The following is an 11,618-nucleotide window of genomic DNA, read 5'->3' as shown; positions in this document are numbered from 1 at the left end:
CAAAACAGGAAACATTGTCAGTAATGTATCTGAAACAGACACAACACCACAACACCAAGTCATGCTTCCAAAGAAAGCAGGCACAAAGACATACAAAATGAGCCTCCTGTGTTAACATTCCTGCATATTAAACCTGAGATATGATACAATATGATCATATGATGACAGCTGAATTGGAGGAAACGTGGAATTCAGCTCTAGCAATGACACAAGGGAGACTAAAGATGCTATTCAATCAAACTCTGTAGCAGGCAAACACGAGAACCCACGGATTACGTCTGATACAATGATGAAAACCAGGCATTTGGACGAGGGACATTGTTCTTCCATGTTTGTTGACAGTGCGTTTGTTTGAATAGCACCCTCGACACTCGAGAACAAAAATAGAGCCAACAAAAAGCCGTTAATATGCATTTAACTACAGCCTACAATGTCATTTAGCTACAGTCTACAAGCATCACAAACTATGCTAGTGCAATTAAAAATTAGATACAATCAATATTTGGAGATGAAATATTCAAAAGTTGCCATGGCATCTTGGAAAAGGAATGCAAAGATGAGAAACAGTGTATTTGTTACGGCTATTTTGCCAAACACAGTTTTTTTTTTTTAGCAGTTAGAAGGGTTTGATCTGTTTGTGTTAGAGGAACCTGTTTATCTTGGATCAGTCAAGATAATGCTTGTAAACAGATTGGACTGTGACTGCATGCTCCAATGCCAACGTTAATCACAACGCCTCCCAATGCTGCTTAGCAGTTGCCATGGCATCTTATTGTGCTAGCTCTAAGGAGAACTCTAATGCATATACCTTTATCATTTTCAAACCATGTCCATACAACATGGCCCTCTTTCTCAAGATGAAATCTATAAATGAATCTGAAATTCAAGAGAGTACTTCACCTTGTGCCAGCCATGTACACATACAGCACTTAGAAACACACAACATTTACTTCTGACAGACATCTACAGGGATCCTAACGTCAGAGAGAACATTCCAGCAGTGGTTAATTAATACCTTAATGGATGGTCATGCTTATAGTGAAACTGGCAATAGCAAGAACATCAGTAATGGTCAATGTACAAACATCTAGCCTGGCACTAAAATGGCTAAAACTTAAAGGATCATGCCAGCAGTTTACCCATGTGGGTCCCCTGTCTGGTGCTTCGTCAGGAGCTAGCATTGTTGAATAACTTGTTTGACATGTTTTCCTTTTACTGAGATAGGCAGTAGCTGTTGGCGGTTGGAAGTATTTTGACTGTACATAATAGGAATAGGTAACTTGATTACTCTGATGTTTCAGCCTAATGTCAGCCTCTCACTTCTGGTGATTACATTTATGCTTCAAAAATCCTAAAAGTGGTGTTGATTTGTGAAGATTACCTTCCTGAACAAAATGGGCAAGTATCATAAACTTGTTTTTGCCACAGAGCTAATTGTCTGTAATAACTGAAAATCCAATTGAAATCCCATAGGCTTTATGTCAAGGGAGCAAGGGCAATGCTAACATCTAAGTTAGCCTACAAAGAGTCGTCCCTGTCACTCCCTATTAGCATCCCTGTTAACTTTAGTTGTCATGTATTTCGGCTGCATCTCGCAAAAATAACTTAGCTGAAAGCTTAGCTCCACTCTCTCATCTAAACATGGTCACTTCTGGCTCTGAAAACCAAAAGATGGCAATGTCTCAAATGTCAAATCAAAAGCTTCACAAAGGGTAATCCACAAACCACTAGGCAATGTCAGGGTGTCTACGTCCACTTCTTTTATAAAGTCTACAAATCTACAATTTAAATGCTGTAATCAAACAAAAACTGACCACAGACTACACATGAGAAGTAACCCAAATAGGGTGATTTTTGTACTGTGACAATCTGAATGTAAACAGAAGTGGTAAGCACCAACAACCACCCTAACTCAGTAAAAGAAAAAATGCAAACAACTGTCTGAGGCATTACGTTTTTTAAGACAAGCGTGACACAGGATCCGCATGCCATGAACACTGGCATCACCCTTTAAACTGAATACTTCATGCAAACAGCCCTCTGTCTTTTCATTGATGCTTAACAGCTGCTTTAACTCATATCAGGTCATCCTTGTGTAAGTGCTGACAGACATTTGACTCAACGGTAAAATATTGAAAGTAATAAAGCGAGAAGACATGAATCCACGTGACATTTTCTAGCTTACTTAGTACACAGTCTAGGTCCATTCAGAAACAAAGTCGGCGTGTTTAAGAAACGGCATAGAAAGTAAAAAAAGAGAGCAGGTTAAAGGAAGAGTAAACAGCGATGAGAAGACAGAGCACACCAGCGAGGAAAAGAAAAGGAAAATCACCTGATATCTTCTTGTTGCCTCACCTTTCTGTTTGGTCACCTTTCTCACTGTCATGGCCGCCTGTCGCTTCTGATACTCAGAGATCTCAAAACCTAAACAACAAACAGCATTGTATGTTTTATAAATGTTCAACTTGAATGACATGATTTACTGAGCCTTTTACTGTGACTTAAAAACTGCAAAGAAGCGATGATGTTTTCACATTAAAGGTGCAATATGTAGAATTGGACACCTGTGTAATCAATACTTAAAACAAATACAAGGCAGCATATTACTAGAGTAACTACTACCTGCTGCCAACTGTTGCTGCCGTTAGCTAGTTGGCTCAGTTAGCCCAGCAGCTAGTGGTATGGACTAGGAGCTTGGGGACCAGTTTTGGTGTTTACACAGTTCATTAGCATGCCAACTTAAATCTCTGTAATAAAATAAATACATCTGATAATGTCAAAACTGTTAGAATTCTTACATGTTGCATATTTAAAGTCACAGTACAAAACCTACTAAAAGACACTGGGTGGGTGAATATGTTAAAAGATATTTCCCCAGTTGAGCAAATGAGTCATTATCTATTGATACACTCATTAGTATTAATTTCCAGTATAGTGATCTGAAAACTGGATCAAATCAGGTAAAAAAAAAAAATCTTGTTACATTTTGTTGAAATCATAAATCAGTAAATTCTGTCAACAGCAGTCATAAAAAAATATTTGATAAATCAGGCTATGAATGATATATGAACTAAACCCCTCAGTAAAATCACTCCTTCAAATAAAGATATGCATCACTACTGAAGTAGAAAGTTCTGGTTCAAAGTATAAGAAAATAACAAATTTTGAGAAAATGGCTTTTAAAGATATGGACTTAGAATAGCATTCCATACACATATACAACAAGCGAAAAGGGTTAAAAATAAATATAAGCTTAAAACTTCCCAAGTTCACTACTTACATTAAGACCATTATTTCCTCATCTTTGAAAATGCGAATTGGGCATTACCTAATTAAATATGTGCTAATTTACAAAAAACCTTGAGAGAATAAGTCTGACTTTAACGTGTATTTTCGATATTTTCTTTCCATCAATCAGAAAGAACAGCTCTCAATTTGGCCAATGCATGGAAAACATTGTTTTTGCCTGTCAAGGCAGTAATGTGTCCGAACTCCTTGTCTATGTGGCATGATCCCGCGGAGGAAGAGCTAAGGTCTGACTGCCTCACTCACTCACTTTATTGCTTCAATGTCATGCACATTTTCTGGAAAATTCATGTTTAGTACCCAAAAAGTCACCATGTAGTGTGCTGCAGTAAAGTCAACATGTAACTGAAGCTAAACTAATGCTTTCCAAACAGGGAGGTGCGTGACTAACCGATTTTCTCATCCTCCTGCACCATCTTCCTCTCCTCGTGGAAGGCCCTGAGCCAGCGGATCTTCTCCTCTGGCTTCTTGGCCAGGAAGATGTGGATCTCCTCGCTGTCTTTGTTGCACAATTTGAAGGCGTTCTTCACGCTGACGTTAAAATCGTCGTCACGGCCGTCTATGGCGTCCCGCACCTCGTAGCGATCCATGTCGATGCGGCCCTTATAGTACAGGATGTCCCGGCGTATCAGATCCTGGGAAGGAGGAGGAGAGGGTCTGTCTGTTAATGTGTGCGTGCGTGTGTGCTGAACCTTAGAGGTGTCAACAAGCATCCTTCCCTCGGTATCCTGAGAGTCTGTCTTATGCAACCCTTTCCATCTGCTGCCCAAACATACAAACACCTTCCAAACACATTGCTGAATGCCAAGTTTCTCAGCGAATGTGCTTGAGACTCGATATCACAAATTGTAGAAAACACTATTTCAACAATGGCAACTACTCCAGTCTAATGCAATGGGCAACCACACAACAACATTGGAATAAATCCCATCTTTGTGATGCTTATAATGGTGTTTTTTGATGACAGTTTTCTTCAGTTTATTCAACTCTTGTACATTTTGAGAGTATTGTTTGCAGTTAATCCACGTGAAATTGTGCATAATGTGTCCACCCAAGATGTCTTGATAAAACTTGTTCAGTCCAAAACTCATTGATATCTTCATACCATACAGTAAAATTTAATACAAGAAAATTCAGAGAATGACACAACAACAAATCATCTCCCTGAGCTGTGTAGTGCATTAAATATGATAAAAGTTTTAAGTGAATTGATTACAATGCTTATTGAAGATAAAAATGATACCAAAAAATAACATTGATACTAAGATAAAATAGGCATTAAAAGGATTTGACTATTTTGGACTATAAAATGTCAGAAACATTGTGTCATCCACAATTTCCAATAGCCTAAAACTTCAAAACTCTTTTGATTGTTTTGTCTGACAAACGGTTAGAAATCCAATATTAGGTGTACCATAACATCAAATAAAAAAGAGAAACAAATCATAACCTATATTGATAAATTTAGCTTAATAGGCAATTCATTTTCTAGGATCGACTATCTGTTCCAGCTCTGTAGCAGTTCATGATCCACAAACAACCTTAACCTCATGTTACTTTAAGAATATGCAGGAATGAGACGGCCAAATAAAACAAAATATATAAAAAGTCTTCATCGTGACTGTTGCCTTGGGATCAAATAACATCCAGTCCCGATATGAGGTCAAGGAAGGTAAAAAGAAGAAAATTAAGAACAGGGATCTTTTAATAAGCGTGCAGAGACCAATCTGCATCTCCTGATAAGGAAAAGATGGGAAGAAAAGATGGGAGGCAACATGCAACGTGTTACTAACACACCCTGAGGGCTGCCATTACACATGTTGTACAAAGGATGCTGGATAAGGATATACAGAACAAAGGCTTGAATTTATAATTCAGCATGTCTGTGAGTAGAATTTATTGAGTGGACAAGAACAGCTCACAAACCAGGTGATCTGCAGAGTTCATTTTCAGTGGCTGTTTCTTTGTCTGTGTATGTTATTCTGTATTAGTCTCTGTGTACACATTTGTGCGATGGCGCAGTTATGCAGCCCTTGTATGTTTGCGTGAAAGTGTCTTTCTGCATTTGTGTCTGTGTCTATGGGTTCATGTACTGTAGTGTAGAGTGTAGCCGAGCGTGAACATCCGTCTGACAGGAGAGCACAGCCTTGGTGCATTGGAGCCCAAACTACCACAGCCCCATTTTGTGAAAGGTGCTGAGGATTTGAATGCATCTTCACTAGGGGCTGGTGAGTCTCATATAGGGCATTATGTAATCTATTTGCAGCTCTCGAGTAAGGTTGAAGAAGAAGTCACATCTTCAAGCATCTCCGCCACCAGCCATGTGATACACAACTTTGAAGAACACAGACTGAGGGTGTATTTTAGCTTATCAGCAGGCTTTCAGCTGACAAAGTCATCAAAAAAAGGAAGAACGTGAACAAAAAGACAGCGAGAGGGCCTACCTTCTTACAGAGGACCAGCTGGTGATCAAAGAGGAAGAAGACTCGCTGCTGGCTACGTCCATACGGCTGATAGATCCATGACAACTCCCCAGTGTAGATGAGCTCCGAGCTCCTGTCCAAGATATCATCCCCCTAGACACACACACACACACACAAGAACACACATACACAATTTATAAATGAGGAAGATACTAAAAAGACAGCATTATGTAAGTGATGCTACTGCCAAAAGCTTGACTTCACTAATTCTACTCTTACAGTAAAGATCAGTCCTAGTTAGAACTTCTAATGAATTCTGTGGCTCTGAAGGAACTTTATCAAGTCTAAATCTACCCCAATGATGTCATAGTAATGTCATCAGGTGTACATCAGTTTTGTCTTAATAACGATAATTGTTTCCACACCAAACCTGCTTTACAAATGGGACATACAGTGAGGTTAATAGGACGTGCATAGATTCTGTCATTTACAGGCCTTCCGACTTTATGATATGATGCAATAATAAACTGTAGCCATACCCATTTAAAAAGGCTGAAATCCCAGGAGAGACATGGCCCCCTTATTCTGGGAAAAATACAGTTTGTCCCCCCTAATATTTTACTGTAAACACAATTATGTAATTCACTAATCTAAATAATAAGCAATGAAAGCACATTGGCTGATTATATAACACACTTTTGTTTTAGAGGTTGCAACTTTCCATTTTTTCTGTGTTTAATTACAGGTCACTCTTTATGTTACCCAGCCGTTAGCTTAAGTTTACTAGTAAGTCACAATAACATTAAAACAGTGTTTGTAGCCATTTAAGTTAGAGTCAGTGAGAGAAGCACTCAATGCAATGCAAGGCTCCTTAGCTGGCAGGATGATAGTGTGTTTGTTAGCAGAGTGACAGGACTACTTTGGAATTGCTCGCGAGAAATGTCTTGTGATTGTCCCCTCCATAGTTGATTTTCACCCCAGTGCCTTTCAACAATGTTGAAAAGGTGACTTATATTACACAAAACAAGCCATCTATTATGTCTACTTCTGAAAGTGTGGAAGTGAAAATTGAGAGAGAGGACATTTTTAATCAGCTTAAAAGTATTTTTTTGGTTTGTTCAGAAGACATGTGAGGAAGTCATCTAAAGTGTATTTTGGTATTTTTATGATATTTCATATCTTCTGAGACCTTCTCTGACAATGTTGCTGAGCCCCACTGCGCCAAATATTTCTTAACTTAATTTTGTGCTCAAAGTAACAAGTGTCAGCTGTTTCCTAAAAAGGAATGTATGGCTATAGTGTAATCGATGGTAGATGGTAATGGATTATAAACAAGTATTAACCACACCCCCTTTCTTTGTTTGAGAAAGAGCGTTTACACAGGAACAAACACTGACTGCAGTGGGGGTGTAAGGAATTTTACATGCACACATACACTCAAAATGTAATGTTTTCACCATGGCTGGCGCTGTAAAACTGTCTACATTTCGAGTGGTACGATGTACATTTACATCTTTATAGAATAAAATGCAAGTTCTTTCATCTCTAGGCAGAGTCTGTGACTAAACAGATGGTCTAAACAGACCAGAGCAGATTTTGCCGGTAAAACAACATCAGATGCTCGGTAATTACTCCACGGTCTAAACATACACACACCTCCCAGTCCAGAACAGAAGCTTGCCACTGGGCAATCTTGTCGATGTTCTCCAGCCTTCTCTTCCTCTCGTTGATCTGCTGAGTGACGTTCCGCATTACTGCCAGTGCTGCTGCCACGTATCGATAGTCACTACGGACACAGTACACACATAATTACTCCTGGGGTGTTAAAGGGAGAAATTATGGCCCTTGGATATGGGCCACTCTTAAAATAAGACATGTAATGTTGCAGTAGTGAATGATACAGAGTGGCCTATTAAAGGACGAGGGTTATAAACTCAAGGAACAGCAGTCTGCTGGAGCACAGTCAAAATAACACAGAGCTATTTAATTCTAATCAGCCACTTTCTCTCTCCACAGTCAACTCTGATTGCGTCTATGCTAACTGAGCTGGATTTATCCCTCTGGCTTAGATGTGCTACAGATCCAATCCTCACTTTGGAAGATAATGCTTGTGTGTGTGACAGCGCTGCGAGTGTGTGTGACAGAGAGAAGGCCTATATCTGGCAGATTCTCCACAGCTCCTAACAGTCAAACACTGTGATCTGGCAGGCAGAGCTGGCAGAGCTGGCACCTGTCCCTCTCTGGCTGAGAACGCATGGTTTGTGAATGACCTGGAGCTGGCTGAGACACGCTGAATCACTTACACCATGTTTCTGTGGGTTTGCACGCATGAGTTTGCACATCTGGATGCTTGTGTTATGAGAGAGATCGTCTGCAAATGTTTAGATTGTGTACTGCGCTTCTGTGCTGTGCGCACAGTGTTCGTGGAGAATGCTGATGCTTGTGCATCTGCCAGCAAATGCCCAAATCCATATTTAATCTGCAGGTCTATTTATATCGAGAGTTCTATGCAGTGATCCTATGGACATTTATTAAAATGAAAATGATTGACTCTGCTATTAGCTATTTTAACTGAGATTCCTTGATTAAATGTTTTCCTCTAACATTCACAGAAAACTGGTAAAACAGTGCAGAACAATATTTGTTTCAGTTCATACATTGATTATCACCACTTCAGTAGACTAAACCCGACACATGCAAATGCTCAACAATGCATCAGTAATGTCTCCTTTTTAGAAACAAATGGGCCGCCATCAGAAAGCGACACAATCAGCAGATTAATTGGTGACCTTGGCCAGAGGGTGCAGTACCTGTGCTCCTGTGCAGTGTATTTGAGAAGCTCAGCCAACTGGAGCGGATATTTGCAGATTTTCTGGACAGGGGTGAGCAAGAAGCCGTCTATGGCGATGTCGATCATTTGCTGGAGGAGGCGACAGGCCTCAAAGAAGTGCTGGTACCTGCCATCCCTCATCAGTTTGCTCAGCTCCATACAGGCATCCAAGTGGTTGTTACAGTATTCTGAATAGATCCAAAAACCATCTTGCTGTTGAAGTAAAGAAGTGGAAATACGCATGATCAGAGAGGAAAACATCTTTAAATAAAACATGCTGTGTACAAAAGAGAGGCTCCGGTTGCTAAATTTTTTATACGACCCGTTTCCTCAAGATCATGACTTAATTATCTCATTATCTCGAGATAAACTGTTTGCTGGTGACTTAATTATCTCCACAACTTAACTATAGTCTCAAGATAACAAGATAATAGATCAGATAAAAGTTCTGATCTTGAGATAAGATGTTTTACAAATTGATTAGTAATTATGGCTGCTCACAGCTGGACAGCTTGTATAAGTTTTTTTTTGTGAGTGTTTAAAAAAGAGAGCTATTAAAAGGCACTAAAAGGGTAAATGCCATCACAACTCACATGTTCTAAAAAGCATGGTCCAATTTCAGAGAGGTGTGGTTCCTCTGTGTTGTACTGTTTCTCCAAGTCTCTGACAAAGCCCATCTGGAAGCGGTAGATGTCCTCGATGTTACCGAAGATGACCTTCAGCTGGTCGTCATTGAACATGTCCACACGCTTCCTGCACTGGCGCAAGTATCCCTGCAACAATATGGGTTACAACTTCTGTGAGGCTTTCTGAGGGGATACAGCTCAAGTGGCATGTCCTGAATTGTGACATGGCTGCGAGGCTGTGAGTCAGAAAACGCTCCATAAAAAACCTTAACATGCTTCATCTCAATACTATTTTGGCTAATTCTTTGTAATAAACATGTGAAGTCATTCCTTAAATATAATTTACTGGGATAAAAATGAACTTTGACTCCTTAGAAGCTTAGAAGATGTGGAGTCAGAGACAATTTTGTCTAGGTCGAACTGTGGCCTCAATTTGTCTGTTCAATTCTTGTGGTTAATTAAATGCCCTGAAGCTTTGGCGCATTGGGAAAAGATCTGCAGTAAGAGGTAGGTTTTTCTTGCTATTTCACACTCCAATACCCAGAATTCTCTCTGTTGAAATACAAATGCTAAGCATTTATGTTTTGTTTTAACTCATCTTCAATACAAATAATCAAAAATAAGATAAATATAAGATAAATCCAAAATAATAAGATAAAAAAAAATCATTGTATATATTTTTTGTATTTTACAGTAAGATGGGAAGCTTCTTCAGACACACAGCCACTACAGCAATGTGTTTCCTGAACAACCACCAACATATCAACAGCTTAGTGACATTTTGACTTCATGTGTGCAGGCACTCCACAGCAATTCTTTCCAGCAAGCTTCCCTAAATCCTTAAAGCCTTTACTTTTACCTTCTTGTAACACACAGTTTGAAAACAGCTCTGCCAAAGTATGAATCTCACCTTTGACTGGTTTCTCCATATCTGTTTTTACAAACAAAAATAGCTTTTTACTCTTCTTGCCTGTGCATGTTTATAGCAAGGTGTAAACACTGGGCTCTCAAGCGGTGAGCATGTAAAATTTTAGCTCTGTTGCAACATTTGGGGAAGTATATACTGTAGGTAAGACAGCATTTGCACAATAGGATCTTGCCCACTTGAAGTAATGATACTCATTCTTATTACAACTAACTTGTATTTTTGTGATTTTTTTTTGTGAGATAAGTATGGAAAAGTGATCCTTTAAAACTATGTTGTGTTTTCTGTCATGCATATAAAAAAAATGGGGCTAGGGGGTTATGATTGTTAATCTTAATGCAGGGTCACAAGTTCACATTAACATAATCTTACAATTATCTTCTGTTCCCATAGATATTTGTTCTTTTGAACCAGTTATCATGTGGCAAGTCTTCCTATTGACTTTGTGATTTTAATATCAAGACAGCGACAGACATGTAAAGATAAAACTGTTCAGTGTTAAACAATATGAAATAGAATAAATCCTGTGTCGGTGCTGTACATGCATACATGTTTTACGCCACACAGTGAACTAGCACTGTGGCTAGGCTCGTTTACATGCTAAGCTATAGAAATTCGCAACTAGTAAACATTACAGAATTATATCAGTAGACAAATTTAGGAATGTACTGATACATACATAAAAATTATCTAGTGAGGACTAGCTTCCAAACAGATTTTCACTACATGATAATCGTGGCCAAACAAATACACAGTAAGGATATTACTGCAATATCTACATAAATGTTTGCAAATGCTATCTTTATTTTTGTCGTTTTGTTTCTTTTTTGGCAAATAAAATAACCTCAAAATATGAGTGTAGGGAGGTGGAGAGAGAGTCTGTAATCATAGATGAGCAAAAAGTGTACAAAAATGTTTTACTATCAATGACTCAATTTCTGGTGAAAGGCAACCAGTTGAACTCCTTAAAAAAGATTCATCAGGCCCAACATCTTTGCTGGACTATTCAGACGATATGACTATTCATCATGAACACAATATAATTAATTCTAATAAATATTCTTAATATTACGTTTATCATGAATATCGCAATATTGCAACATCCCTAAATGAGCACAGACACAAATGTACACTTTAAGTGATAAATGTGTTCAAAGCTAAAGCATTCAACTGGAGGAAAAAGAAAAAAAGACATTTTTGACTGAGGGGGGGACTTACTTACTAATATATTCAAATTCATAATTTTAATAATAGGTCAAGATATTGTATCTAAATTTAAACTTGGGCGTGTCATGATTTGAGTCTTCATAAAAGGTTTGCCATCCTAAAAATATAACAACTGGCAAGGCATTTGTGTAATTTTATTAGGTGTGAATTCTAGTTTGTCACATCGGCATGATTCATAATAAAATGATAAATTTAATCTGGGCTGGATCACTCCAAGTGTGTCAGCTGCCACTGTGTGTTTTCATTTCTAACAGAAATAGAATTATTTTTGGACAGTATTG

General features: G+C 38.6%; 1 protein-coding gene across 7 annotated transcripts in view; it reads right to left on the bottom strand.

Moving 5' to 3' along the window:
• Positions 1-11,618, bottom strand: part of arhgef9a (Cdc42 guanine nucleotide exchange factor (GEF) 9a) — a 47,691-nt gene that overhangs the window by 4,948 nt on the left and 31,125 nt on the right. For all 7 annotated transcript variants that reach the window (XM_030396440.1, XM_030396439.1, XM_030396444.1 and 4 more), the window contains 6 exons: positions 9,153-9,332; positions 8,540-8,772; positions 7,386-7,515; positions 5,751-5,882; positions 3,698-3,941; positions 2,356-2,424 (listed from right to left, as the gene is read on the bottom strand). In XM_030396440.1, the coding sequence (XP_030252300.1) occupies positions 2,356-2,424; positions 3,698-3,941; positions 5,751-5,882; positions 7,386-7,515; positions 8,540-8,772; positions 9,153-9,332 (988 nt within the window). The remainder of the gene's footprint in view (positions 1-2,355; positions 2,425-3,697; positions 3,942-5,750; positions 5,883-7,385; positions 7,516-8,539; positions 8,773-9,152; positions 9,333-11,618) is intronic.

Source organism: Sparus aurata, chromosome 18, assembly GCF_900880675.1.
Source record: "Sparus aurata chromosome 18, fSpaAur1.1, whole genome shotgun sequence".
NCBI lineage: Eukaryota > Metazoa > Chordata > Actinopteri > Spariformes > Sparidae > Sparus > Sparus aurata.
Note: the sequence above shows the minus strand (reverse complement) of the source record. Positions and strands in the feature narration are given on the sequence as shown.